The sequence below is a fragment of the Bubalus kerabau genome, chromosome 4 (assembly GCF_029407905.1).
Source record: "Bubalus kerabau isolate K-KA32 ecotype Philippines breed swamp buffalo chromosome 4, PCC_UOA_SB_1v2, whole genome shotgun sequence".
Lineage (NCBI taxonomy): Eukaryota > Metazoa > Chordata > Mammalia > Artiodactyla > Bovidae > Bubalus > Bubalus kerabau.
The window spans coordinates 37229639-37257306 of NC_073627.1; the positions used below are offsets into that span (position 1 = coordinate 37229639).

General features: G+C 57.2%; 5 protein-coding genes across 5 annotated transcripts; all 5 read right to left on the reverse strand.

Moving 5' to 3' along the window:
* Positions 1–356: 356 nt before the first annotated feature.
* Positions 357–2453, reverse strand: TMEM102 (transmembrane protein 102). Its single transcript, XM_055580063.1, has 3 exons — positions 2331–2453; positions 1787–2020; positions 357–1699 (listed from the first exon to the last, which is right to left on the reverse strand). Exons 2-3 carry the CDS (start codon positions 1998–2000, stop codon positions 375–377), a joined length of 1539 nt encoding a protein of 512 aa, XP_055436038.1. The 5' UTR covers positions 2001–2020; positions 2331–2453; the 3' UTR covers positions 357–374.
* SPEM3 (SPEM family member 3) lies at positions 2370–8632 on the reverse strand. The gene is made up of 6 exons (XM_055579643.1): positions 8495–8632; positions 8289–8346; positions 7490–8170; positions 6382–7270; positions 4657–6105; positions 2370–2388 (listed from the first exon to the last, which is right to left on the reverse strand). Exons 1-6 carry the CDS (start codon positions 8630–8632, stop codon positions 2370–2372), a joined length of 3234 nt encoding a protein of 1077 aa, XP_055435618.1.
* A 717-nt stretch (positions 8633–9349) lies between these two features.
* SPEM2 (SPEM family member 2) lies at positions 9350–11189 on the reverse strand. The gene is made up of 3 exons (XM_055580064.1): positions 11052–11189; positions 10829–10886; positions 9350–10690 (listed from the first exon to the last, which is right to left on the reverse strand). The coding sequence occupies exons 1-3, from the start codon at positions 11187–11189 to the stop codon at positions 9393–9395; spliced, it is 1494 nt and encodes a 497-aa protein (XP_055436039.1). The 3' UTR covers positions 9350–9392.
* A 2647-nt stretch (positions 11190–13836) lies between these two features.
* Positions 13837–15080, reverse strand: SPEM1 (spermatid maturation 1). Its single transcript, XM_055580065.1, has 3 exons — positions 14928–15080; positions 14771–14828; positions 13837–14576 (listed from the first exon to the last, which is right to left on the reverse strand). The coding sequence occupies exons 1-3, from the start codon at positions 15069–15071 to the stop codon at positions 13837–13839; spliced, it is 942 nt and encodes a 313-aa protein (XP_055436040.1). The 5' UTR covers positions 15072–15080.
* A 2161-nt stretch (positions 15081–17241) lies between these two features.
* Positions 17242–27303, reverse strand: NLGN2 (neuroligin 2). Its single transcript, XM_055580066.1, has 7 exons — positions 26847–27303; positions 23113–23163; positions 20912–21061; positions 20552–20737; positions 20241–20433; positions 19290–19886; positions 17242–18524 (listed from the first exon to the last, which is right to left on the reverse strand). Exons 1-7 carry the CDS (start codon positions 27301–27303, stop codon positions 17651–17653), a joined length of 2508 nt encoding a protein of 835 aa, XP_055436041.1. The 3' UTR covers positions 17242–17650.
* Between the last annotated feature and the right edge of the window lie 365 nt (positions 27304–27668).

The window sequence follows — 27668 nt, forward strand, 5'->3', positions numbered from 1 at the left end:
TCCCTGATCTCCATACCTCTCTCCTTTTCACGTCTTTTTTCAGCAAATATATTACCTCTATTGACCCTTAAGAGAAAAGACCATAAGCACTGGGGGGAGATGGATGCCAGAAGTTAGATGCCGGGGCAGCACCGAGGCAAGAAGGGTGCTGGCCACAGATGTGGAAAGTGGAGAGGCCGGAATGGAACGACCTGTGCCAGGGATGGTGCTGGAGGAGAGTGGGAGGATGGGGAGGAACCAGACAGGAGGCCTTCTAGAACGCGGGTTCTTCGGGCCCAAGGGGTTCAGCCCGTCTCCCAGGTGAAGGAAGAGCAGTCCCCTCCACACCCCGCTGGCCAACAGAAGCACTTTCCGCGTTAGTACGAACAGCGTTTTTAATGGGACCCGGCTCCCACGCCGGCTAAGCCGCCCCCCTTACGCGCAGCCTTGGCCTCCTCCACAGCGGCACGCAGGGCCCGGGCAGGGTCCCCGCGAAGCAGGGCCAGCGCCCCGAGCAGCGAAGAGGCGCCGTCCCCCGCACGGAGCTTTTGGCCACTCAGAAAATAGTGGGGCAGCGTCCGCGCCTCGAGTACTCGGCCCAGCTCATCCAGCAGCCCGAGGCAGCAGGCGCCCGCATTCTCGGGCCGCGCCAGATAGAGCGCGGGCAGCCGCTCGCACGCCCAGTAGAGCAACGTCCGCAGGAGGTAGGGCGCCGCGGCCCGGGTCCCCGCCACCAGCGGGCGCAGCAGCGCCTGGGCCGCCGCGTGCGCTTGCAGCAGCGGAGTGGGTATGCGCGCCTTGAGCGCCAGCTCCTGGCGGGCAAAGCAGAGCTGCCAGCCGGAGGCTCCCGGCCGCTCCGTTTGGCCGCCGCCGCCGGGCACCAGGTAGAAGCAGGACGACTCCGAGGCCAGCGGGCCGGCCCACGAGTGGGTCCGAGCCCCCTGGGGCCAGCCGGCCACAGACACCACGGGGATCAGGTCGAAAAGCAGGAGGCGGCGCGGGGGCCCGGGTGTAGCCAGGAGGATGGTAGTGAACCCTGCGTGGCGGGCTGCGTGGACCAAGCGCGGGGCACCCGGGACGGGGAATAGGGACTCAGCGACCGCAGCCAGCGAAGCAAAGAACCAAGCAGCCACCTGGGCGGGGCACAATGTGGGCCATGCCTCCCGAGCCTCCGACGGCTGTGGCCCTGGGCTAACATCTGCTGCTTTGGTGACGTCATCATTCGTTTCTTCCGATGGTGAGGGAAAGCCAATATCGGTTAGGTTTTGCTGGGGTGACTCCGGCACTGAAACATTACTAGGTGATTTTTCCAAAGACTCGTGTGCCTCAGGCTCAGTGATGTCACTGTGTGGCTGGTCCACGGAGCTTTGCGGGTCCCGGGGACTCTCTCTGCTATCAGTTGGGTGGATCCAATCACGTCCTCCTGGGACTGGGGGTCCTAGGCAATCCTGCCATGCTTCCCGGACCGAGGTTCCGCGTACCTGCTCTGGGAGGCAGAGCCATGCGTAACAGGATCTCATGTCCAGTTGCAGCTCCTGCCCAGTGCCATCTAAAGAAAACACGGGCACCAGAAGTGTGAAGCCAGCATCGTAGTGAGGTCCCCGAGTGTAGGGACCTAGAGGCGCAGGCCCCAAATCCAGGGAGCCCTCTCGAATCCCACCACGAAGCAGCAGGAGCTCTGTCTGGGGAGGAAAGCGAGGGTCCCTGCGATGAATGAGACCTAAGGGAAGAGTAGGGATCGTGAAGGCATGATCCAGAGCCCAGGATGGGATGGGGCGGAGCTGAGAGCAGCAAGAGGGTTACTTACTAAGCAAAGAGAACACAAAATCCTTGGCCTGGAGGAGATCTGGTCCTGGCTTGGGCCCATCACTCCAACTCTCCTGCACACCCAGCTCCTGGATCAGCTGGGTTAGTTCTTGCAGCTGCGCTCCAGAGCAGAAGTCGATGTCTGTGAGCGGCCGGGCTGGGGCTGGGGGCGGTGGGCTCCACCAGGGAGCGTTCCCCCAGACTGCAGAAGCCATATGGCTCTATCGTTTGGGGGCTAGGAAATACACGTACAGGGGAAAGCCCAGAAACGTTGTTCCTTCTGCTGTGGAAAACTCGCCCCTCCGTTCTCTTCCCGAGATCCAGAGGGTGCCCAAGACACAATCTACCAATGGGTCTGCAGATGAAGGGCTCTAAATTTAGCCTTGAAAGCAAACAAATACCTCCTCCGTCCTTGCCCTTTTCTCATATGCTAGTCCCCACCCCCATGGACCGATTCACCTGACTCAGCAGGTTAAAGTGGCTGTTTGGCCCCTCCTACAGAATGCAATAGCCTCCTTCGCCGCCCCCTGTCTACCTCCCCTTACCTCTTTTTCGGAAGAGGCTAGTGGTCTGCAGCTTCCCTCTTAGGGGTAGCTGCAAGGTCTGAAGAGAAAATGGATAGGAAGATTCAACAGGTAACTTCTTCCTGCTGCTCACAAGGCTACGCCCCTACGTTACAACCACGCCCCTTTCTGGAGGTGGTTCCGGACCAGCCCGGCCTCCAGTCAATCTCTCCTTTGGCTTTGCAGAGATCTCCTGGCTATCTTGGGAGTTGTAGTTTGTCTTCCAAGCTACCAGGGCATTAGAGCCACGCCCCCAGATCCTTTCCTGTTCCGTTGAAATAGTGCCTGATGGAAGTTGTAGTTTCTGTGGAAATAAACTATAGTGTGTCTTTCCAAGGCCAGGTCAATCGCAAACATTCCCTGGGCTTAGAACAGAGACATAATAGGATGGATCCAAATAGCAAATGATAATGAGGCACATAGCCCAAGGCCTGAGGGAGTAGAGGTGCCCTGGTAACTTAAATCTAGAAGAGTCCTTGCATGCAATTACTGCTAGCCTAGGAAGGTACCACATGACTTGTCCAAGGTCAGCACCGAGCAAGAGAGGTGTTGGAAAGGGGTTTCCCAACTGGGATGAATATCTTTGGAATCAATGGTGATAATGTTAGACAAGAATACGTAGGTAGTGATGACCCAGGGATTGACATCCAAAGGGACATAGTAGTGATGGCCACCTCAGACACACAAATGGTATCAGGGCAAACACTTTGGAATCTCGCAGCTCAGGTGTGTATACAGAAGAGTTATCAGGGCTGAAAATCAAGTCCAGAGGAAACTTCCAGGTGGGCTGGGGCAGGGCAATGAGAAAGTATCAGGGGAAGAAAATTGCTTTCAGTGACCAGTGCTATCATGGACACAGCTTAAGTCCAGGATGAAACTAGGAGCCAGAATAATAGGACAGAAAGATAGGTAACCAGAGACAAGCTCACGGATTAGACCAGTGCATGCTGGACCAGGAATTCTTATAGTCCTTTTTCCCAGGGGTCTGTCTCCACAGTAAACTAGGGCTAAGTCCATGGGCAAGAAAATGGGCAAGTGGAGACACTTAGAACAAATCAAAGGCCTGTTCAACAACTCAACAGACATGAATTTGAGCAAACTCTGGGAGATAGTGAAGGACAAAGAAGCCTGGAATGATGCAGTCCATGGGGTCACAAAGAGTCAGATATGACTTTAGCGACTGAACAACAAAAGGAGGGGACCCTCAGAATCCAGGGCCCAATTTGGGGAGCCTAAAATTCAGGGGTTCCTAATCACTGACAAAGAGAGGTCTTCTCCCTCTGTTGCCAAGAGCCCCAAACACAGCCCAGAACCACGAAGGCAAATTTCCGTGCAACAGGTTGTGACCCAAGAGACCAGATCAGGAAAACTGAAGCCTAGGCTCTTTCTCACAGTCTGGGGAAATCAGGCATTGGGCGTCCATTCCTACATCTTAACCTCCTCCCTAGATGGTGGCTTCTGAACCAGCCTAAAAAGAACTAAGTTCTCTGGGCCTCTTAAAGCTCCCTGAAAGTGAAAGTGACAGCTGCTCAGTCGTGTCTGACTCTTTGCGACCCCGTGGACTATACAGTCCATGGAATTCTCCAGGCCAGAATACTGGAGTGGGTAGCCTTTCCCTTATCCAGGCAATCTTCCCAACTCAGGGATCAAACCCAGGTCTCCCACACTGCAAGTGGATTCTTTACTACCTGAGCCACAAGGAAAGCCCATCTTAAAGCAGCTATGCTTTAGATGGCTGACAGGGAAAGTAAAGTTGCCCTGAACTCTAAAGTATTGCTCTCCAGTAGCATTTTCCGTGATGATGGAAATGTTCTAAATCTGTGCCATCCAATACAGTAGCCAATAGCTCCATGTGGCTATTGAGCACTTAGATCATGAGACTGAGGAACAGACTTTTTTTTTTTTTTGGCTGTTCCTTGCAGCTTGCGGGATCTTAGTACTCCTGACCAGGGATTGAAGCCCAGCCATGTCTGTGAAAGCGCTGAATCCTAACCACTGGACCTCCAGAGAACTCCCTGAGAACACTTTTAAACTTTACTTAATTTAAACTCATTTACATTTTAATAGGCATATTTGTCTAGTAGCTACTGTAATGGAGAATGCAGCTCTAGGGCCTTGGGGATAAAAGCTTAAGGAAAGACAGCGACAGCAGGAAAGCTGGGGGTTTCATTCCTTATCCCCCACCTGAGGGGTGGGGTTGGGGTGGATGGCCTCAAATAACCACAGAACACTTCTCTTGCCTTTTTATTCTTTATGCACATTGGTCCCCTCTTTTTCTAAGTTTCTCATCACACACTGATATCCCCACGCCTTGGCCATCTCTGGTGAGTTGTTGGATATCTCTCGGTGAATGCGCCTGGGAGACAACGCTTCGCACTTGTCCCTGCCTGCTCCCAACTGTCTCTGGCGGGCATCAAAGACCACATGCCCTACCCGGGTGCCTGACCCTGGGCAGTGGGGCTTCCAGTTGGTTTGGGGAGGCACAGACATCTGGCGATAGTTCTGGGAGGCTGCAGGAGCTGTGTCCACGGGGCGGTACACCCAGCCTTGGCTGCCTGCTCGCCGGGAGGGTGGTTGCAGCTCTATCAGCACAGGCACCTCTGAGAAGGTTTGTCGATTATTGTAGACCTCCTGGGCCTTGGCGGGGGAGGAGGGCTGGCTAGGTGGGACAGAAGTCCCTGGAACATGCTGCCCGGCATCATGCCTTTGAGGAATCTTCTGAGATATAAATGACTTTGGGGTCTGAAGTGGGCCCCAAACTTGGACACAGTCAGTTCCCAGAGGGTTCTTGTGGAGGACAGGATTGGGGACAAAGTGTGAGTCCTCTTGGAGGCCTGATCCCTTGATAAAGTCCTGAGTCTTGGAGAAGCCAGAGTCTTGAGTAAGGGCTGGACCCTTCTGGGGGCCAGGATGTTGAATAACTCCTGGGTACTTGTGGAGGTTAGGGTTGTAGCAATGTTCTGGGCTCCTGTGAAGTTTAGCATCTTGGGGAACATCACATCTTTTGACTTCGGTGACATGGGTAAGGCCCAGATTCTTATGGAGGTCAGAATCTTGAGTAAGGTTTTGGCTCTTGTAAACTCCAGAATCTTGAGTAAGGCCTGGATTGTTGTAGTCTCCTGAGTCCTTATAGAGGCCAGGGGTTTGCACAAAGCCTGGGTTCTCATGGGGACCAGATTCCTGGGTAAGGCCTGAGTTCTTATTGACTCCAGAGTCTTGGACAAAGCATGGACTCTTCTGTGGTTCAGAATCTTGGGTAAAGCCTAGACTCCTAGACACTCCTAGATCTTGGGCATTACCTCTACTCTTGTAACATCCAGAATCTTGAGAAGGGTGTGGGATACTATGGAGACCAGTTTTTTGGGAGAGCTCTTGACTTCTATAGAAGTTTTGTTCTAGATTTCTACAGACTCCAGAGTCATGCCTAAAGCCTGAGCTCCTCTGAATGTCAGAAGTTTGAAGAAATGGTGTGATCTTGTGGAGACCAGAAGGTTGGGTGAGATATGGGCTTCTAAAGAAACTTCCCTCTTGAGTAGAACTTAAACTCCGGGAGCAAGAATCTTGTGTAATGACTGAATCCTTGTGAAAGTCAGAATCTTGGGAAAGGCTTGGATTCTTGCAGAGATAAGGGTCTTGGGTAAAGCCTGGGCTCTTGTGGAGGCCTGGGTCTTGAGCAAGGCCAGGGCTCTTGTGGAGGCCTGGCTCTTGAGTAAAGCCTGGGCTCTTATGGAGGCCTGGGTCTTGAGTAAAGCCTGGGCTCTTGTGGAGGCCTGGGTCTGGGCTCTTGTGGAGGCCTGGGTCTTGGGTAAAGCCTGGGCTCTTGTGGAGGCCTGGGTCTTGGGTAAAGCCTGGGCTCTTGTGGAGGCCTGGGTCTTGGGCAAAGACTGGGCTCTTGTGGAGGCCTGGGTCTTGGGTAAAGACTGGACACTTGTGGAGGCCTGGATTTTGAGCAAGGCCTGGGCTCTTGTAGAAGCCTGGGTTTTGAGTAAAGCCTGGGTTCATGTGGAGGTTTGGATTCGGGGTAAACTCTGGCTTTCTGGGAACTCTAGTGTCTTCTGAAAGGCCTGGGGTCTTCTGGAGACCATGGTCTTGGTTGAGGCCTAGATTCTCATGAAGTTCAGGGGGCTGGAGCTGGTTTTGGGTTTGGGAAGTAGTGGAGAACTGGGGAGGGATGGGACCCTGGGAAGAGAGGACAGACTGAGGAGACTTGGAGGTTGGGGGAAATTTGGGGGTCTGTACTAAGGTGGAGGGCTTCTGGTGGTTGCTGTGTTGATGAACAACAAAGGATCTAGGAGAAATGAGAGGCAGAGAAAGAGTGCAGGGTGGAGGCACAGTACTCATTGAGTTCTGGGTACTGGTTGGAACATGGAAGCAAGGTTGATAAGGGGTAGCATCTTTGGAGTACACCAGGAATTTGGGGTAGACTGGAGTCTGGGAGTCCATGTTTTGCTTCTCAGAGCTGTAAGGGTGGAAACTGCAGTAAGGGAAGGTCTTGGGCTGCACAGATTCATCCTTGACATCATTTGAAAGCTTCCATTCCATGTTCCCCAACTCCAGGTAACCCAATATGGATCCTGTGAAGGGCTTGGCACTGTCCTCACTACTTTGCTTCAGTGTTTGCTCAGCTGCACCAGAGCTCACCAGGCCATGCCCCTCTTGGAGCCTGGAGAGTGTACCTAAGTCCTTTCTGGAATACCCAGAGTTCTGAGGGGCACGTACATGGAATAAGTTCTGCTTTACCCTGCGGGCATCATAGACCACATGGCCAGTGGAGAGGCCTTGGCTGAAGGCAGACAAAGTAGAGGGAATAGAAGTTAGGATGGAGGAAGTGGGTGTGGAAGGGACTGGAGTGGTCGGCAGGGCCATGACCAGTGCAGGGACAGCGGTTGTGGCAGACATGGGGACAGGGGCTGGTGTAGGGGCTGGAGCAGAAGTAGCAGCAGGGGCAGAAGCTGGGGGAGGGACTGGAGCAGAAGCTGGGGGAGGGGCTGGGGCAGAAGTTGGGGGAAGGACTGGAACAGAAGCTGGGGGAGGGGCTGGGGGAGGGATTGGGGCAGAAGCTGGGGGAGGGATCAGAGTTTGGGCATGGGTATAGGTTAGATGAGCATGGGTCAGAGTGTGGGTAAGCGTGTGGCCCTCGCACTGGGCTGGGCCCTGTGAGGGGGCCAGGTCCGGGGTATAGGCTGAGGTGTGCTCCGGACCACAGACCTGGGCAGAGTTGTGCTCAGGGCCAAGGGCTAGGGAGTCAGTCTCGGCCTGAGGTGGGGCATGCTCAGGGGGATAAATGGGGGTGTGGGTCTGAGTCTGGGCTGGGGTGGGCTCAGGGGGGTGGGCTGGAGAGAAGGTCTGGGCCTTGGTAGGAGCATGCCCAGGAGACTGGACCAGGGAGTGGGTCTGGGCCTGGGCTGGGTCATGGTCTGGGGTCTTAGTCTTGCTCTCTTGGGGCAGGCGCAGCGGAACCATGTCCACCTTGCTCATCCTACGGAACTTGGAAGATGTCTCCGGCTTAGAGTAGAAGGTGGCTTGGGCCTTTAAGGCTGTGATCTGAGGGTCTTCCCCAGCTCCCATTAGCCCCTCCTTCCGCAGTCCCCATGGCACCTCCACGGGAGCCCTGACATGTCCACACTGAGGCCGCATCCAGCAGCACTTAGAAGCCTTCTCATCGTTCGTGTCTGGTATCCAGGAGTCCAGGTGGTTAGGGTGCCTGAGCAGGAAGCTTGGGCGGCAGTGGAAGCGGGGCGGGACTCTTGAGCACGGGTTCTTGGGATCCACGGAGCAACGCATGCACATGGGATGGCTGCCTGCATAGCTGGATTGCTTGTCTGCAGGGAAAGGCGAGATGTGACAAAGCCTGGGTTCCTGAGGGGCTGAGGATGGGGACGGGGATAGAAGAAAGGGGAGAGGTCCATATCCCTGGAGCCCATGCCAGGGCCCACTCACCTCTGGGGAAAAAATGACGGAAAAGAATCCGCAAGGAGTTCTTCAGGTGTTTCCAGAGCTGAGGGAAGCAGAGGAGGGGAGAGTCCGGGAGCAGGGTGAGCCCTGAAGTCCAATCCTTGTCTGGCCACACCCCAACAGCCCTCCCACCTAAGCCCCTTTGAGACCCCAAGGCTCCCCCAATACTGCCGCCCAGATTCTGCCCTGACCAGAGTCACCACATTGATCCCCACGTTGAGCAAGATGAAGCTGCCCAGGATCAGAAGAATTGAGTCTCCTAGGTCCTGGCACTTTCTGGGGTTGGTGCCAGAGCACGCTTGGCCTCTGTGGTAGGTTCGCTCACCCATGGCTGGGGGTCCCAGGGCTACCTGGGCCCCCTGGCCCCCACATACTCACTAGGAGCCAGACTCCTCTGGTGGGGGAGGGGGAGAAGGACTGCGTCATAATGGGGAGGGGGGTGGGGTCACAATGAGGGAGGAGGAGAATAAAGAGGGCCAAGAGTGGCATTCCCTGGTAACTGGGGTCAGGCAGCCTGAACCTGGACAGTCAAACAGGGCCCCAGAGGCCAGCACACCTCTCCTCAAGCCATCAATCCTTCCCTCACAGCCCACTGAGTCACTCATTCAAACCACACATTCCATCTCCTTGGCCTCTCCTGAGACAAGGAAGACCCCTGGCATCAGAACCCTGGGGAAGGCCTGGCTGGAGTCCAGAGCCTTGGCCTTCTTCATGCCCTTCACTGGGTGTGGACTTGGATCTGTTCAGATGGGGACCCTCCCACTTCGGAAGCAGCTTCTTATATGAGCTTTGGGGACAGGGACAGCTGAGAACACAGTAGGTGCCCAGAGACCAGTGGTTTGGAGTCTGCACCTGCAAATCTACTTCGTTCATAGTATAAGCCCAGAAGGGGCCTGCTGGCAGGACTGTGGCCACTAAGCCAAGGGGACCCTTAGGCCAAGAAGGAGACACTGGCTTCAGGAAGCCAAGGGCAGGGACCCAGGCTGAAGGAGCGGCGCTTCCAAGCCACAGACCACCAGCGTTTCCTGGACTCTTGATCTTTATTCCCTTCTCCATGCCCTGGCCCCCACCGCCCCCATTGGCTGCCGGTCAGTGAATTTTCCCAGTCCGGCTTCTATGCAGAGAGGGCCTGGAGGCCGAGTTGGAAGGTGGCAGCGAGTTGGCTCGCGCCCTGCTCTCCTGCACCTGCCGCTTCAGCTCCAGGCTGTCATACACCTGGTAGCTGGCATTGCCCCCTGGGTTCCGGCTGAGTGGCATAAAGGTGGGCTGGGGTGGCTCTGTAGCCTGGACTTCGGGCAGGGGCTGGGAGGAGCGGAGGAGCAGAGCTGAGCTGGGAGCCAGGGCCCGCTGGTACGAGGCCTCGCCCAGCACAGTGAGGGAGGTGGAGGTGGTCAGAGGGTGCCTAGTGGGCAGTGTCTCAGTCCACTCGGCTGCCCGGCGCTGGACCTCATGCGGATCCCGGGAGTAGTTCAAGTGTCCCGTGGAGGGGTGGGGGCTGTGGTTGGGCTGGCCGTGAGCATGGCCGACGAGGCTCCGTCGGTGGACCTGTGGGGAGTAGTGCTCTCGGGCTTCGGGCCGGGAGACCCGGGTCAACAGGGCGGAGGGAGGCTCAGAAGCCTCCAGACCACGTCGCCGCTGATCCCGGTTGTCATACAGGAGCTGGCCCCTTGAGGGGTAAGGGCTGTGCCCTGCAGGAACCCATGAGGGGTTGGGGGGCAGCCGTCGGGGAGGCGGTGGAGACGAGGTCCACTGGTCCACCTCCACATTGCCCCAGGTGTGGGATGGTGAGCAGAGGGGCCTAAAGGACTGCAGCCTGAGCTCAGACTTGGCCTCCACACGCTTGGGCAGGCGGCGCAGCTCAGGTGACAGGTAGAGAGAAGGTGGCGGCAGGCTGGCCAGGATCCCACCCTGGCGGCCCCAGAGCCCCACGCTGGAGGGTAGGCCCATCCGTTGGTAGAGCCCTCCCCAGCTCCGCCTCGGGTACTTGGGGAGTGGGAAGGCAAGGTCTTTGTCCTCCTCCAGGTAGGAGTCCAGGTCCTCCCGATCAAAGGAGGGCCTCGCTCGCAGCTGTGACATCTTGTGGCTGTGACGTGGCCTACCGAAGACCGAGCAACTGTAGGGGAATTGTTTGCGGTTCTTCGACCTCCGCTGGTGGCTGCAGGGACGGCTTCGGCTGCGGCCCTGGCAGCGAGGTTGGTGGCAGCGAGGGCGGCGGCTGAGGCTTCGGCTGCGGCTTCGGCTGCGGGGACGGCGGTAGGAGGAAGAGGAGCAGTGAGTGGGCCTGGCCATCTTCACTTCTACAGGGTCCAGGGTACAGTGGATGTGGACGTCTTTGGCCTTGGCTGGAGGATATTTGGGGGAACTTTCACAAGCCTGCAAGATTTCATCTAGGAGAGGCAAGAAAGAGTCTGTGAGGGCCCGGCAACTGTCAGAAGATTTCAGGGTCAGGGAACGATTGGGACCTGGGTTTCTGGTGTCTTGGGAGTGGCAGGGGCCAGATGCCCCCACCTGTCTTCCATACTTACTTTTCTGATTAATCCAACAGATGCTGTTGTCTAAGACATTCTGGAGCCTGTGCCACATCTGGGGGTGGAGTGGGGTGGGTGGAGTGGGAATGAAGGCCAGGCTCTCCCTACTCACCACTCCAACCCCGCCCCAGCCAAGACCATTTCTGCAGGTGCAAGTGCCAGCTGCTGGCTCCCACCCTCAGCCCTCTTCACCCCCAGGGTGTCCCCAACCATCACTGACCATAGTTGCTACGTTGATCCCGATGTTGACAAGAATGACAAGGCCCAGCAGCAGGAGCAGGAAGTCCTCCACATCCTGGGTACTTTCTTGGTGTTGATGGCAGCACCCCAGGTTGTCAGACCAGAGCTGATTTTCCATGGTGGGGGGGTCCTAGGGCCACCTGGGCCACCCGCCGCCCCCCCCCCACCAGCCCTGACCCACACTGCACTCATGGTGGGACCTGGGATACCTACCAGCAGGTGAGGGAGCACGGTCACAATGAGGCATGTTGCAGGGAGTCACAATGCAGAGATGGCACGTCTTTCATCCACTCAGCTGGCCCTTGATGTGGCCATCTTTGCCCTTGGCTCCCACTAATGGAGCCCAGCCCCCAGAGTTCAGTGTGACCTTGTGTCTTTGTAGGGGCTGGCCTAACTCGATTTGAAAATGTAACTACAGTGCTCAGTCTTCATAGGCACTGAGCCATGCATAAAGGATTTCCTCCATTTCATTGAGATATGGCAATTTATAGCCCGTTGGGACTCCCTACCCACACCTGCTTGCAGCGTGCAGCTAGGGTGTTTAGATGGATGGGTGACAGTAAGAGTCTACTCTGGGGTCACCCCACTGCACCATTCCCTCCCAGTTCTGCCCATTTCCTTGTCATAAGCCCTCTAGCACCCACCATGGCCATCCCTTCCTGGCCAGGGATTGCAGTCTTTGCTGTTGGTGATCACTGAGCCAACCGGCCCCTTTACTTCAGAGCATGAGGTTGCTGCCTTTGCTAGAGACCACCCCTCAACCATGGTTTCTCGCCTTCCTAACCAATTGCTCTCCCACTGAGCCACCCCTCCAACTTGAAAAAGGATTAGTTGCCATCTTAAGAAAACCACATGAAATTCACAAAGCACAAACTTTGGATGTACTTGTTGATATGACAAAAGGAATCTATGATTTAAACTGGGTTCATTGCTATGATCTAAGAAAGTGGTGGAGAAGGTGATGGCACCCCACTCCAGTACTCTTGCCTGGAAAATCCCATGGATGGAGGAGCCTGGTAGGCTGCAGTCCATGGGGTCGCTAGGAGTCGGACACAACTGAGCGACTTCACTTTCACTTTTCACTTTCGTGCATTGGAAAAGGAAATGGCAACCCACTCCAGTATTCTTACCTGGAGAATCCCGGGGACAGGGGAACCTGGTGGGCTGCCATCCATAGGGTCGCACAGAGTCGGACACGACTGAAGTGGCTTAGCAGCAGCAGCAAGAAAATGGTACTGAGGGGACCTCAGGTCATTTTGTTTGTACAATGAACAACTTAGCAGAAAGAGAGGAACAAGGAATTCCCTGGAGGTCCAATGGTTAGGACTCTGCACTTTCATTGCCAAGGGCCTGGGTTCAGTCCCTGATCAGGGAACTGCTGCTGCTGCTGCTGCTAAGCCACTTCAGTCGTGTCCGACTCTGTGCGACCCTATGGATGGCAGCCCACCAGGTTCCCCTGTCCCCGGGATTCTCCAGGTAAGAATACTGGAGTGGGTTGTCATTTCCTTTTCCAATGCACGAAAGTGAAAAGTGAAAGTGAAGTCGCTCAGTTGTGTCCGACTCCTAGCGACCCCATGGACTGCAGCCTACCAGGCTCCTTCATCCATGGGATTTTCCAGGCAAGAGTACTGGAGTGGGTTGCCATTGCCTTCTCTAGGTCAGGGAACTAAGATCCCACAAACTGCACTGTGTGGTCAAAAAGAGAGGGGAAAAAATAGAGGAACATCCAGTTGGCATTTCCCATCCAGCCTCCAAACATATAGTAGGTGTTCAAAATAGATCCACTTAGTGGAGTCAGTTTAAAATGATCAATAATGTTGGTCAAAGGAAAATGGCAGAGAAGCGAGGTGATTCATAAAAGGCCTATCTGCTCACATTCCAGGAACCCATCTGGTATGGAAGGTGAGGTCTAGTCCTTCAGCCTGGTTCCTTGTTCACAAGTTGAGCATGTGTTGGTGATCCTAACTGTCTAGAAGTAGGTAGGACCTGGGTTTCTCAGATGTCCAGTGGATGGAATATTCTGATGAGTTTCCATGAGAAACTGAAGAAGATAGGAGACTCTGATGGGCCAAGCTGACTCAGAAGCAAAGGGGATCTACCTGTGGGAGCAGAGGCTGGAGGATCTGAGGCCATGAAGTTGATCCTTAGAGTCCATATGACCGTAAGTCACGTGATCTCTCTGAGCCCGTCTCATTTGTGACATGGAAATGCTGAGCAGAGGCATGAGGTCACAGAGGGCCACAGCGTCCTCAGTATTTTATCACTGCTCCAAGCCTGCTCGAGGGTACAGGAGCTTTGGGTTCTGACAGGAGAACTGTGAGGGTGGGGGTACCCTCACTCTCAGCCATCCCTCCCCAAAGAATCCAGGGCTTAAGGGACGACGCCTCACCTGTAGCTGCAGCCTGAACCTGGGCTCTGGCAAGAGCCAGACCTCATGAGGAGGTGGAGCCATGGGATGAGGGTCTCCCCTCAAGTGCAGTACTGCTGGGGATCGGGAGTGGGATTTGGGGGGTGCTTCCCCGAACACTAAAGAAAATGGAGCAGAGGCAGGCAGGAGCCTGGGAACCAAGAAAGGCCTGGGAAAAGGCTGAGGACAGGGCCTGGGGCCAAGAGGTTGATGAGGGGCCTCAGGGCTCTCTAGGCCCTGTTGCCAGGGAGATCATTTCCTTAGTAACCAAGCTTCTGGGTGCTGTGTGGGCCCTGGCACCACCCTCCACACACACCACCACAATCCACCTCCTCTCTTTTTTTTATTCTTCTCCCAGTCACCTCTCTGTCAGGGAATGGTATACCCAGTCCTTTCTCATCCCCTCAGCCGTGCTGGATCCAGAGGCCAGAGGGTAACAGTGAGACAGGGCCTCCACCTCCCTGGTCAGCTCCCGCAGCCGCCGCCTTACGTCCCTGGCATCGTAGGCGACGCGCCCTGAGGAGCGGCGCCGGGGGATGTCCGGGACATTGGCCGGGCCCAGGATGGGTGGCTCAGCTGGTGCGCACTGCTCCTGTTCCGCCTGGGCCCCGGCCCCTGCCCCCCCTCCACTGTTCTTGTGGCTCAGGATCTGAGGGCTGGGGAGTGGGGGATTCACAGGGTACACGTAGGCCTCTAGGCCCAGATCAGACTGCATCTCTCTCTTGAGGGGCCTTCCCTCTATAGTCTGCTGGAAGCGGATGGTCTGGGTAGGAGGCTCCAAGGTGTCCTGGGCCCAGGGAGTCCAGAACCTCTGGGCAGTCTGTAAACCCTCCCAATCCTCAGGGTAGTCCCAGTTGTGGGAGCAGGCTGCTGTGTGCTGATGTGGGGGCTTCTCGTCACCATCGTCGTCAGTGTCAGGGGCCCAGGCCACTGGGCGGCGGGCACGGCGCGATGAAGAGCCTCGAAGGCGACGGCGGCGAGTGGGTGGGGGGGTCACCGTCATCTTCACAGCGTCCATGGTGCATTGTAGGTGGACTGCTGGAGAGCTATGCTTTGAGGGCTGGGTCTGCTTCCCAGGTGAGCGTAACTTAGAAGCTTCTGTGGATCGAGGAGAGGTGAGAGGCTGGTGGGGAGCCTGGCTCCTACAGGGATGGATAGGCAGGGTGCAAGGAAGAGAAGCTGCGTAGTTATGGAGTCTGAGAGGGAGAGCAGGAGGGGAAGGGGCCAGCTTAAGGACAGGGACAGAATGCTAGATTTCTGCCCTTCCCATGCCCCCCCCATCCCCCACTTACCTTTCTCACAAATAACACGGAACACTTGGTGTAAGAAGCCACGGAGTCTGCGCCAGAGCTAGGTGAGGAAGGACACAGTGACCCCAGATAGGCCCTGGCCATCAGGCCTGCCCCCCAGCCGTCCTGCCAGCACCCTCCCGCCCGGGCCCACCCTGACCAGCGTCACCATGTTGATGCCAATGTTAATGCAAATGATAAGGCCCAGCAGCAGCAGGATGGAGTTGCCCAGGTCCTGGCAGCTGTTGGTGTTAGGGTTGTGATACGAGGCCCACCCGGGCCGTGGCCGCTCAGCCATGGCCATGGGGGTCCCTAGGGCCACCAGGGCCCCTAGGCCCCCAGCCCACTGTGCCCACAGTATCCACCAGCCCACCTTCCTGTCCCCTGGGGTAAACGGGTCACAATGGTGTGGGGCTATCCCTCACAATGTGCCAAGAGAGTCCTGGGCCCAGGTTTGAGCCTCCAGCCTGGGCCAGGTCTTAGCAGAGACCAAACCCTACACCTTGCATGCCTCTCCTGGAGTCAGCCACAGGCAGCATCCTGTGGGCTCTCTGGCCTGCCTGGTGTCTGCCCCCATCAGTCCCCGCCTGGTCCTCTATGCCAGGCTCTGACCCCTCCATAGACACTGGTTCTGATCTTAACTCCCCAAACAACCCCATTGCCATGACAACCACACCCCAGCACCCACTGCCCATTTCTCTCAGACCTCCTCACTGAAAAGGGTTGGACCCTCTTCTCCTACCCCTTCACAGGCCGAGTCACTTCTCCAAGGTTTGTTTCTTTGGAGCCCCCCAGCCCCACCTAACATAACAGCAGGCAAAACCAACAGTTAAACTTTTGTATTTACAATATTCTCTTCATCTTTTGCCAGGTTTAAAAATGTGTACAGAGCCGCAAAGGGTTGGGATAGGGACATGGGATTGTCAGGGAATTGTTCTGGGGAGAGGGGCTGGGCATTGGAGTCCGTGGCTGAATCATGGGGTCCCCCAGCCCCCCTCCCATGCCCCAACTTGGGGGGCATCTGTCTACAGGGTTCAGGGCCCAGGTTCCTAGCATTTAGAGGGCATGGCTGTTTGGAAAGGAGCTAGCCCAGGCAGGGGAAGGGGAGGGAAAAGAACCAAGTTTCCATGGGTGAAGGTGGGGGCAGAAGGGACAGTCAGGAGGCAAAGTTCTGGGGAGCCAAGACCAGGGATTCTGAAACTGGGTGTCAGTGGAAGACAGCACTCCACCCCTGACTCACATTTGGCACTAACAAACCCACGAAATGCCAGCAGACAAGGATTTACTCTTCTCCGCTGGCGTCCCTTGAAACCCTTCCCCACACGGTTCTCTTCCCCAGAGGCCCAAACCCTTTCTCTTTGGGCAGTCACCTTACATGCGTCCTTTCAAAATCAAATTCCTCCTGCTGGTGTCTGCCTAAGCCCCGTCCCCCACTGCCCCCTCCATCTGTTCCTCAGTACAGCTGACCCCATTCTCTCCCCAACCTGTCCCAGGAAGCCTTTCTCCCCTGCTCTCCTCCCCTCTCCTCTGTTCCTTTCCTTTAGCCCAGGGGAGCAAGGCAGGAGTGGGGGGGGGGGGGGGCAGGTCAAAGGAAGGGGTGGGTAGCTGCAGGAAGGAGCTGGTTGGACACCAGGAAGGGATGGCTTCCTGGGGGGACAGTGATGCGGGGAGGCAGAAGAGAGTCCGAGAGGGAGGGATGACACGTGGCGAGAAGAGGGACACAGGCAGGACCCCTTAGGCTGCCACCTCCCCCCCTCCTGTATCCCACCTGCCCACGTTTACTTGCCTGGGCCCAGGACTGGGGAGGGTCCTTGCCACACTTTGGGGGTATTCCTCCCTCAAACCCACCTCACTGATTTGGCACAGATGAGCAATGGCCTGAGGGAAGGGCTGTCCTCAGACTGCAGTGAGGGCTTTGGTCAAACCAAGCATGGCCTCTGTGGGTGGCAGGTGCCACACTCACCCTCCACCCTCCAGCTTCCCTCCAGGGAAGGGAGGGAGGGAGGGGCAGAGGGACCTCCCAACCCAGGGCTTGTCCATCCCCCTCAGTTTCTGTCAGTCTGAAGTCCATTCCCACCTGCTGTGTGAGAAGTGCTGGGCCTGAGGTCGGGAAGACGCAGGGAAATGCTGGAGAGAAAGGGGCTGTCTGCATGGGAAAACATACATCCACATGCAAGAACATGATTCCACTCAGAAATGCGACCTGGGCCCATGGGAAGACACGGTCCCAGGCAGCACAAGATTGCAGGGTCTCCTCCCTGCCCCCCACAGCAGGGACTCTGTGTCTGGTGGAAGGCAAGGCCTGCCTGGGAAGACCTGCTTCACCTCATTTGTGCCAAGCGGGGATACACATGCTTCGCTGGGGGTGGGAGGGGATGGGGGCGGGGCGGGAGGGGGAGCTGTGATTTATTTCTTCGGTACTTCTGGGCACCACCCTGTGTCATCTGGTGGCCAGGGGTCTCTGTTTGTCAACACACCACTTCCAGGGTCTCCAGGGGGTGGGAGGAAGGAGCAGTGGGGAGAAGGCATGAGGGAACAGAATTCTGGGGTACAAATCCCCACAGGAATTCTCTGAGGGAGCCAACATGTGTCCAGGGTGGCCAAAAAAAACTTCACCCTGCACATGGGAAAACACACCCCCTTGTGAGAAAGCACACCTCCGTGTGGGTGTCCCAACAGAGGGGAGAAAACACCGCCCCCCACCCCCCCAGTTGTTCAAAGGCCCAGGTCCGGAGAAGATAAAGGGCCTCTCTGCTCGGGAGAGACGCATTGCCGTGAGAAAACCCATGTCCACCTAATGCTCGTCCACGTGTGAAAGCTCCACACGAGAAAAGCCTGTTGCATCTGGGAGGGCAGGGGAGGGGTTCCTCCCCTAGCCGCCCCCTATACCCGAGTGGTGGAATGGGGGTGGGGGAGCGTGTTGTTGTGGCTGGTAGCTGTGGGGGGCGGCGGGGGGAAGGGCCCGAAGGGATGGAGGGAGGGGGGCGGCGGGGGAGGGGGTGGCCCCAGGCCGCTGGGCAGCAGGGTCAGGGCCCCGGGGGCCAAGAGAGGCACGTCGTCCGGCGCCCGGCGCAGGGCCAGAGTGTAGTCGGGTGGGCAGGCGGGGCGCAGGGCCTCTGCAGGGTCCGCCCCAACGCCCCCGCCCCGCTTCAGCTGAAGTGACACCAGCTCCTCCTCGGGTGGCAGCTCGCGGCCGGCAGCGGGGAGCAGGGGGCCCCCGCCGGGCACCCCAGAGCCCGAGCCACCGGGGGGACTGAGCCGCCGGCACCGCAGCTCCTGCCGCCGGTCCCGCTTGTAGTAGAGGGCGGCAAAGGCGAGGATGTTGAGGAAGAGGAGCGAGGCACCCACGGCCACGGTGACGCTGAGCTCCGTGGAGTAGTCTCGGGAGTCCCCGGGGAAACGGTCGTAGGCCCGGGGGCCCGGCTCAGGCTCGGGCTCGGGCGGCAGGGTGGCGGGGGGCGGCGGGCGGCGCGTGCCGGGGGCGCCGGGGGGCGGGCGAGGCGGCCAGCGCGTGGCGTAGGGCGGCAGGCGCGTGGTGGTGGTGAAGAGCTCCGTGTGCAGATTGTGCAGGTGCGGCACGAGCTCCAGCCAGAAGGCCACCTTGTTGGCGCGGTAGTTGTCACGCACGCGCGGCTTCAGACCGATGTGCAGGTACTGCTTCTCTTTGCTGTTGAACTTGCTCCACACCACCTCCTCGAAGCGGTTGGGCTTGGTGTGGATGAACTTGGTGTCCTGTGGCACCGGCTGATTGGGGTCGCTGTGGACACAGGTGGGCAGGGAAAGCAGTGAGGGTGAGGTCCTGATGAGAAGCGGGGAGGCTGTGGGACCAACGGGGAGTGGGATGGGCAGAGATGCAGAGAGCTGGGGAGACAGGAAGAGAGGCAGAGAGCGACAGACACGAAGAGACAGAGACACTGCCAGAGACGGAGATAGGCAGACAAATAGGGATGAAGCCAGACTGTCAGAGAGACGGCCTGAGATGACGCCAGAGGGACAGAGAAGACAGACAGACAGACCGCCAGTGACACAGGCAGAGTGAATGAGATAGAGACATATGGAAACAGAGAGACAAAAGCCCATGAGAGGCAGCTGGGGGGTGGGGGGAAGCAGTGAGCAAAGAGTAAGCAGATCAAAGAGAGCAGAGATATTAATGGACTTCAGGAGAGAGAGCTAGAGACAGCAATAAAGAGAGAGAGATACAAACTCTTATACACATACTCAGAAACACAGACGGGAGAACTCAGAAGAGAAAGAGAGTGGTGTATGGGTATGCAAAGATAGACACAGAGCCAAAGCCATCAAGTTGAGCCCACCCGCCGGAAAGGACCTCTTGGTCCAACATTTCTGAATCTCCAACACGCACAGAGGAGCTGTCTGGCAGGTGTCTGAGTCGAGAAGGTGAGAGCGCCTTGATGGAGAAATGATGGCCGTGTGATGAAGAGGGAGAGAAGGGGCTGAGGATGGAGGGTGTGTGTGTGCCCTGACCTGCAGGGGTGCCCCACCCAGCCCCTCTGGCCCTCACCCAGTCTTGGCGAAGTTGGTCCAGTAGGTCATGACCACGGCACTGAGCATGACGTCATTCTTGGAGAAGTTGCAGGGGAAGAGGTCGGTGGCACCCACCATAGGCACACCAAAGACATAGGGTAGCTCATCCCCATGCGCTGCATCCGCCCACTCGGGCCGGCCCTCAGCCTGGCAGTGGTGGTAGAAGGTGTAAAAGTAGACAGGGGACTGGTAGTCAGCGTGCAGCTTGGCGGTGGCCACAGCCGGTGCCACCCACTGGTGGTCGGTAAAGAGTGCCAGCAGGGTCTTGCGCCGCATCTCGCCGTTGTCCCGGTCTGCCCAGTCCGTGTACATGAACTTGATGGTCTCCCGTAGCACATCCTTGCCCTCTGGGTAGCCGTACAGGTTGTCCACGAAGTTGGAGACTGTGAAGTCGAAGGCGCTGGCGGACACGCCATCCTCGCTCTCTGCCGAGTCCTCCACGAACTTGAGGCCCTCTCCCTGGTTGACCCCAATGAGCATGTCGTAGTTGAGGAATTCTCCCTGCTGCATGAGGATCTCAGGGTCGTCAGGGACGACATCACCGTCCACCACAGGCCCAAAGGCGATGTGGTAGCTGGGGAGAAGACGTCAAGGTCATGTCACCTGTTGGCTGGCCTCCTCTCCACCCACAGCCTGCTGAGCCCTCTGCTCGGAAGACCTTTTCCCCTAGTTAAAACCTTCAGGGCCCTTTCAGGGCACCTGGCCTCTCAGGAAGTCCTCCCTGAAGCACTTCCTGGCGTCTGGTGCACCCAGGCTCTGTTTAGGCACCTCTGCTTCGGAAAAGCTTCCGGGGGAAGGTAGGTCCCTGGGAGAGGCCTGAAGTCCACCTCCCCTGGCTAAATGGACAGCTTGTGGCCTGCAGGCACCTTCCACCCTCAACCTCCTTGGACCCAGCGAGGAGAGTGGAGGCCTGGACCCAGCCCCATACCGGGCAGGCTGCACGTCCTGGTCCACCAGCTCCCGAGAGGGCTTCCGGCGCAGACACTCCACAGCCTCGGCGCTGTCCTCCCGGTCACAGCCCACCTTGGCAGCCAGCAGTCGCGTGTATTTGAGTGGCTGGTAGTTGACAGACCAGCTAGAAATGGCAGTGCCGCTCTGGGCAATGGCCTTCTGGAACAGCCCTGTCAGGACAAACAGGCTTTAGGCTGGGCTGTATCAGCCCGAGGGAGAAGGGGGACCTGGTAGGGCCAGAGATTGGGGAAGGGGACAGAAGGGACAGGCTGGGGAGGTGGCTCGTACCTTCCGAGTGGTGGGAGAGGATCAGGAGGTTGACACAGGAGGCTCCTGCCCCAGATCCGAAGATGGTGATGCGTTCAGGGTCCCCCCCAAAGTGGGCGATGTTCTCACTGAGCCAGCGCAGGGCCTGGATCTGGTCTAGGAGCCCATAGTTGCCTTTTGCAGCCTGGTCCCCAGTGCTGAGAAAACCTGGGAGCAGAGGAAGAGAGGGGGCTTCCTGGAGGTGTCATGGCACCCTTGCTCTCTTTCTGGGCATCTCAATCCAGCCCAGAAGCCATTCTGCTTCAGCTGGGTTTAGTGTAACCCTACCAGCAGGCCCTCCTCCCAGGACTCCAGCCCCTAGAATTGGCTGCCCACCCTCACCGAGCACCCCAAGCCGGTAGTTGAGCGTGGCTACAATGACATTGCCGTAGGCGGCCAAGACGGAGCCATCGAACATGTTCCCCGTGCCCTCCATGTAGGAGCCACCGTGCAGAAACAGCATCACTGGCTTCTTCCCGGAGTCCCGGATATCTGTGTGGGGAGGGGGTGGGGGGGATGGGCCAGGGGGTGGGGGACAAGGACACAGTCAGACCAGAAGCAGCACCTCCCAGCTCCCAGGCCTGCTGAGTTCCAGCCGGGAGCTCAGGGGACATGTCACTCCCATCCCTGGGGGGCAAGACCGGATTCCCCTCCCTCCCTCCCCAGCTAGCCCTGGCAGAAGTTCCCTCCCCACCTCCTGCCGGCATGCCCCACAGCACTTCTCCAAATGCCTGGCAGAGCTTTCAAGAAGCCTAACAGAGGCAGGGGTGGGGGGGTGGCCCTCCTCAGGACACCTGCTGGATCCGGGGGAACCCCTCCCCACACACACACAGCAAATCTCCTTCCTGCTCCTAGGAAGCATGAGCTCCCAAGGCTGGCACTAGAGCTAGAGATGCTGGGAGGGTCCTGGCGTTTCCTCAGACTCAGGCCTTGGGCCTCAGCTCAACATGGTAGCCTGGTCTGTGGGTGAGGGGGTGCCAGGCCCTAGGGTCCCTGGGGGCTTGGTCTCTTCCCCGCCCTAATTCCTTTCTAGGTCACCTCCCAAGTTACCATGGCAACCCCCAGCCTAATTACTGTGGCAGGAGGAGGCAGGGTGGGAAAGAGCCTACTTAATGAAGCCAGGGTGCAGCTCACTAGTCTGGGCCCCCGAAACCAGCCTGAGCCCTGAGTTCTGGACCCCTCTCTTGCCCTGTCCCCAAAGGATCCCATGATCACTGCCATATGGAGTAGGCCCTTGGGGCACTCCAGACTGGACTGGAGGGTAACTAATTCCAGAAGAGGGTGGGAGTCTGAGAGGGCTTGTCAGGGTCCCCGCCCCTGCAGCTCCTCCAGATGGAGCCACAATACCTCCAGGCCCTCCTCTCTCTTGACACTTGCCATCTCTGACCAGCCTAGGCAATCGGCAAATAAGAGCCAAGCCTGGGCCTCCACAGCTGGTCCCTAGAGCCTCTGCCTGTCTCCCTCATCCCACTGGAAACTTCCCTCCTGGCAGAAGGTCAACCAACAGGTCACTAAGAGACTCCCCTCTACCCTGGATCTCTTCGGACCCTCTCTGCCACATCCTTCCACCTGACTTTGGCCAGAAGCTCCTAGGTGGGCGGTGCCCTCCCCCAATCCTGTTTTTCCCTCAGTTCCTGAACCTCCAGTGGCCTTCCAGGTTTAGGCTGGTCTCCTTCCCTCCAAGGTCCTGTCCTAAATGTCCTCAGTCCGTCCCCTTCTCCCCACCCAGCACCTCCACTCCCAGTGTGGGGGGAGGGGGAGTCGGAAAGGGAAGGAGCAGGAAGGGGGGCTGGGGCAACAAGAATTCAAAACCAACAACAAAAAAACAGGATCAAGAAAGAAGAAAGAAAAAAAAACAACAACCAAAAAGCAAGAAGCTCTGGGGCAGATTCAACAAGAAAAGAAAAACAAAAACCAAAAAACCAAAAAGATCCGTTTTTGGAAAAAAAGGAAAAAAGAAAAAAGTTCTTTGCACTTTTTCAAAATTTTGTGGTGAAACTTCAAGATATTGGGCCCTGTTTTCAAAAATTTCCAAATTCTTTAATTTGCTTCAAATATGTGTTTCTGCATCGGACAGGCTTTTTTTTTTTGGAAATCGTAGCGATGTTTCAATTGTGTCATCAATTTGCCAACTTGAAATTTTTTTTTTGACTGGTGTTTTGTTCCAAATTAAAATTGTCTTTTCAAATGTTACATTTCACAAGTTTCAAAACAGTCCAAATTTCTGTCAAACTAAACATTTTATCCAATTCTTTGTTTTTTTTGTTTTTTTTTCCCTGACATTCCAATTTCTTTTTTCACTTTATTTTCGCCATGTTTAAGCTTTTCTTGCTAGTTTTCTAGTGGGTCCAACATTGTTCAAATTTCGTTTGAAGTTTTCATAATTCTTTTTTCCAATTATTACAAATTTTTCTTTTCTTTTTCGTTTTTAGTTGGGAAAACGACTGAGGGGCCTTGAGGGCTGTGGGGGCATTTAGTTAGGGCAGGGCCGAGAACATCCTCGTATCAGCAACCACATGCAGCAGCGGGATTTTTAAATCTACCTGTGTCTGGCGGATTGAGCGTCGCCTCGTCACGTTTTTTTGTGAGCGGACCTAAGACCGGGAACACAAAACAGAGAAAAAAGGACAATTTTGTGGGGAAAGATGGGAGTCGGGGGGAGGTGGTGGATGGGGAGGGGAGGAGAGAAAGCAGAAAAGGGGAGGGTGAGGGGCAGAAAAAATAAGCCAAAAAAAGCAAAATTTGTTTGCAAGAAAAAGAAACCAAGAAAAGAGAAAAACGTTTCTACAACCCAAATTTTGTTCCCCTCCCCGGAAAAAGTCATGCCCCAAAGAAAAGGCTGGTTTTGTGGGGGTGGGGTGGGGTGCCTGAGTGGGCTGAGGCCTGTCTTAAGACATATTGATTTGGCTGGAAAGGATTTGGCTTGTCCAAGTGTTTGCTAATTGCTGGAAATGAAACGGTGTTAGAGGTGGGGGTGGGTGGGAGGGGAGGGGAAACCAACCCAGGAGCCTGGGAGCCCAAGGCCAGCTGTGCTCCCCCCAAAGGGGGGTAGCCACCACTCAGGCAGGCCCTCTTCAGGACCAGCCAAGCACCTGCCTGCTCCCCCAGGCTGTAGACAGGAGGGGTTGCAGCAGAAAGAACTCTGCCTCTCTCTGGACCAATCTGGAGGGCAGAGGGTAGTTTGGAATTGGGGCAGCCCAAACCCACAGCTCATGGCCCCTGAAAGCCCTTAGCTTTCCACTGGCAGGCAGGGAGGGGAGGTCAGTGAGCACTGCCTGACCACCTTCCCAGCCTCTCACCAGCCAGCATTTCACTTCCATCCGCACAGACGAGCCTGACTCTCACCCCATATCCCCAGTGTGGGGCGAAGCAGGGAAAGGGGTCATCAGGTCTTGCCCTCCACTCCACCGCTTCCCTCTGGCCCCCCTCCCCAACCTCATCCCTTACCCAGGTCTGCTGTCCTCCCCCCCACAGATGGTAAACTTCCCACCAGGGGCACCAGCCCCCCACCCTGCCACCAATTCCTGCTCTAATGCCAAAAGCCCCCCACCCCAATGGAGGATTCAATCCACAAATAGGGACGAGGAAACACACTGCCCTGACACATAAGGTGCCAGGAGGTGCTGGGAGGCACAAAATGTGTCCCCAGTGGAGGAAAGGCCCCAGACTGGGCTCAGAGTTTGGCTCTAGGCTTCTTGAAGACTGGGGGATCAGTCAAGGGAGAGCTGGAACCCAGAGGTCTGAGGGGTTCCCCCAGGCTGGTCGATTTCTCCTCAGCAGCATGGGGATCAGCATGGGGAGAGATGGGTCAGCAAGGCCAAAGTCAGCCTCTGAAAAGCTCTCCCCAACTGGTGATGATGGCCCCATGAGGACGCATTAGGATCAGGGCCTGTTCTTCTCTGACAGGCTGGGGATGGGGATGAAGTCAGTAGGGCATGTGTGCGCGTGAGAATATTATTAAGTGTGCGGGTGTGTGTGTGCCTGAGTCAACCTCTTCCTCCCAGAGCTGGTGTGAAGATTTAGTGAGATCACCTGAATGTGTCAGGCCCCAAGCAGGCCTGCAATAAGCGATGGTTAAAAATACAGAAGGTGTGGGCTTGGGTGGTATGGGGGCAGGGTGGGCAATTTGTGTGGAGGTATTGGGGTGGACAGTAACTCGGTGAGAAGTGCTGGGTGGATGTTTCACATGAGGGGTGATGAGACAATAGCCCACTGAGCAGGGCGTTGGTGAAGGGATGGGGGACAGCTTTCTACATGAAGATGTGGGTGGTGAGTCCACGAGTGGAGAGCATTGTGATGGACGGTCTGTTGGAGGCATGGGGGTGAATGATTCACTGGTAGCAGGGCATTGGGGTAGGTGGTCCATGAGAAGGCAGGGGAAGGTGGAGTGGACAATTCTCATGCTGGTGGTGCTGGGGAATTAGAGAGGATGTCTGGAGTGTATTGGGGTAGTCTATTAGAGTGGCTGGAATCTGAATAGCATTGGAGTAGGAACTTCTGTGCACTGTGTATACGGGTTGCTTGGAGGCGTGGCTCATATGGGGAGGGGTAGTGACAGTGCTGAGGTGCACGAGTGTTCTGTGATTGGCAGGTCCTCTGGGTTCAGGGAGCAAGGCACTGGAGTACCTGACCTGTGAGTAGGGTGCAGGACTGTCACCTGCGTTGTCACAGCCTGAGGTACGAAACTGATGACCTCGGGGTAGGAGTTGGGGTAAGCAATGTCTGAGAGGTGTTGAGAGCGCAGAGGACTGTGGTGTGAGTGACTGGCTGGAGCATATGGTGCAGGTGCAGAGTTAGTGGGGTGATGGTCCGTGTATGAGTGTTTCAAGGCCACAAGATCTATACACCCAGAGATCATGGGGAGCACAGGTCTATGTGGGTGACAAGGCACACAACTCCAGAGAAGTGTTGGCATGTGTGCTGTGTGAAGGTGCTGGGAATTTTGATATGTGGGATGCTAGAGCACAAGATTGGGCTTCCCAGGTGGCTCAGTGGTAAAGAATCCGCCTGCCAACGCAGGAGACGCAGGAGACACGGGATCAATCCCTGAGTTGGGAAGATACCCTGGAGGAGGAAATCGCAACTCACTCCAGTCTTCCTGCCTGGAAAATCCCATGGACAGAGGCACCTGGTGGGCTATAGTCCAAGGGGTCGCAAAGAGTCGGACACAACTGAGCAACTGAGCACAGAGCACAAGGTTAGTGTGCTGGTTGGTTGGATACATGACCTGAGTGATGAATAGTTGAACTGCCTGGTCTGTAGAGGGACCTGAGTTCATAATATGGGAGTTTTGGGTGTACAGTGGGGTTCCTGGGTATGAAACCTATTTTTACACTCATTGGAAGATGGCCCATGGGGGAACTTTATGGGAGTGGATGTTCTCTGTGGGTGTCGGGGTGTTTTGGAGCAGTAAATAGGGTGTTAGACAGATAACGTGTTTGTGAGATGGTCTGTGGGGTGGCTGCGGGCCTGCCAGTTGCCCTCTGCTGTGGGCTGCTGGAAAGTGTTGACACTCTGGATGGTCTTGGTGTGCTGAAGGTTGGCTGGCAGGGAACTGTCTGGGGGAGTGTCCTGGGGACTACCAGCAGCTAGTGAACTGGAGAGTTCATTCAAGAACAGCCAGCTCAGAACCCTGGGGAAGGTGTTCTGTTGGGGATGGGTGGGCAGTGCTGTGAGTGGAGGGGCCCTTGGCAAGACGACTCCCTGATCCTTTGGGAGTGCATAGGGATCAGGGGACAGAGCCTCCTGGGGAAGATGTATTCACCTCAGGTGAGGGGCCCTGTATGTGACAGGACCTCTGCCCATGCTGGCCTGGGGAGAAGGAGTCTTTGCTGTCCTCCAGTGGAGGTGTAGGTAAAGTGGGTACTTGCTGGGGACAAGCCCAGGCCTAGGGGGCAGGAGTCAGGGCAGAGCTGGAGTGGCTGTCCTGGCAGCAGATGGATGCCTCCACCACCTGATCGCCGCCCCCGCTCCCCCCGCCTCCCCCCCCCCACCCCCCGCCCCTGTGTCCCCTCTGGTTGTGCTTCCCTGGGGAGGGGGTGGGTAAGCCCAGCTTAGTGCCTGCAGCCCTCCCCATGGGCTTTCTAGGCACACAAAGAGCTTCTGGACTGCCTAGCAGGGACCGGTACCATCCTGGGAGCCCGCAGGGATGCACCGCCCCTCATGGCCCCCCGCGAAGGGCCAGCTCCCTCCCTGGGGCGTGCCGGCGCCAGAGGGTCTGCGTGGACATTTGTGGGCTGTGTCCACCGGGGGCCCGGCCCGGTGCCCGCGCCCTTACCGTCCTCGGTGGGCACGTAGAGGTTGAGGTACAGGCAGTCCTCGCTCTGGTTCTGCACGTAGGTGGCGGCCGCCTCCAGGTTGTCGGTGAACCACACGGGCAGCATGATGGCCGGCAGCGCCCCGTGCAGGTTCTGCGGGCAGGCGGGCGGCAGGGTCGTGGCGTTGCGCACGCCGGGCCACGAGGCGGGGGCCTCGGGCGGCTGAAAGCGGCGGGCGCCCAGGGGGGGCGTGGCGTAGGGCACGCCCAGGAACTGCACGACCGGGCCCAGGATCTCGTTGTTGAGCTCGCGCCGCACGCCGCGCACTCGCCCGTAGGCCGTGTCCACCACTGGGAAGCGCTCCTCCCCGAGGCCGCTGAGACCCAGGCCCGGGCCGCCCGGGGCGCCGCCGCTGGGACCCCCTCCCCCCCGTTGAGCCCCCGCCAGCCCCACCAGACACAGCGCCAGGAGCCACATGCTGATCGGGGGACCCCCCCTCCCTCCCCGGGACCCCCCCCCTCGGAGAGAGAGAGAAGGGGGGGGAGAGGGAGGGAGGCCCCCCTCGCCCCAGGAGGGAGGAGGGGGCGGGGGAAAGGAGGGAGGAGGGGGTTGGGGAGGGACCTGGGTTAGACTGGACAGAGAAGGGGTCTGTTCCTCTCCATGGAGGGGGCGAGGGGTGGGGAAGGGGAAAGAAGTGGGAGAAGGCGAAGGCAGGCCCGACCTGCGGGGAGGAGGGATGGAGACGGACGGACAGAAAAAGACAGAGGAGAGGTGCAAGAAGGGAAGGGAAATTGGATGGGGCAGACAGATGGGAATGGGGAAACAGAAGAGACAGGTGGTTA

What these genes read in the sequence shown, in the direction of transcription:
- NLGN2 (XM_055580066.1), bottom strand. Translation starts at nt 27,303, where the DNA reads ATGTGGCTCCTGGCGCTGTGTCTGGTGGGGCTGGCGGGGGCTCAACGG. An exon ending in CTACCGGCTTGGGGTGCTCG is followed by an intron (nt 20,738 to 20,911) that starts GTGAGGGTGGGC and finishes CTCTGCTCCCAG; the next exon opens with GTTTTCTCAGCACTGGGGAC. An exon ending in CAGGACGTGCAGCCTGCCCG is followed by an intron (nt 19,887 to 20,240) that starts GTATGGGGCTGG and finishes TCTTCTCCCCAG; the next exon opens with CTACCACATCGCCTTTGGGC.
- TMEM102 (XM_055580063.1), bottom strand. Translation starts at nt 2,000, where the DNA reads ATGGCTTCTGCAGTCTGGGGGAACGCTCCCTGGTGGAGCCCACCGCCC. An exon ending in TTTTGTGTTCTCTTTGCTTA is followed by an intron (nt 1,700 to 1,786) that starts GTAAGTAACCCT and finishes CTCTTCCCTTAG; the next exon opens with GTCTCATTCATCGCAGGGAC.
- SPEM1 (XM_055580065.1), bottom strand. Translation starts at nt 15,071, where the DNA reads ATGGCCATGGCTGAGCGGCCACGGCCCGGGTGGGCCTCGTATCACAAC. An exon ending in GCATCAACATGGTGACGCTG is followed by an intron (nt 14,829 to 14,927) that starts GTCAGGGTGGGC and finishes TTCCTCACCTAG; the next exon opens with CTCTGGCGCAGACTCCGTGG. An exon ending in CCGTGTTATTTGTGAGAAAG is followed by an intron (nt 14,577 to 14,770) that starts GTAAGTGGGGGA and finishes CTCGATCCACAG; the next exon opens with AAGCTTCTAAGTTACGCTCA.
- SPEM3 (XM_055579643.1), bottom strand. Translation starts at nt 8,632, where the DNA reads ATGGGTGAGCGAACCTACCACAGAGGCCAAGCGTGCTCTGGCACCAAC. An exon ending in CCGTCATTTTTTCCCCAGAG is followed by an intron (nt 8,171 to 8,288) that starts GTGAGTGGGCCC and finishes CTTTCCCTGCAG; the next exon opens with ACAAGCAATCCAGCTATGCA. An exon ending in GACACTAGAGTTCCCAGAAA is followed by an intron (nt 6,106 to 6,381) that starts GCCAGAGTTTAC and finishes CCTCCACAAGAG; the next exon opens with CCCAGGCTTTACTCAAGACC.
- SPEM2 (XM_055580064.1), bottom strand. Translation starts at nt 11,189, where the DNA reads ATGGAAAATCAGCTCTGGTCTGACAACCTGGGGTGCTGCCATCAACAC. An exon ending in GGATCAACGTAGCAACTATG is followed by an intron (nt 10,887 to 11,051) that starts GTCAGTGATGGT and finishes CTCCACCCCCAG; the next exon opens with ATGTGGCACAGGCTCCAGAA. An exon ending in CTGTTGGATTAATCAGAAAA is followed by an intron (nt 10,691 to 10,828) that starts GTAAGTATGGAA and finishes TGCCTCTCCTAG; the next exon opens with ATGAAATCTTGCAGGCTTGT.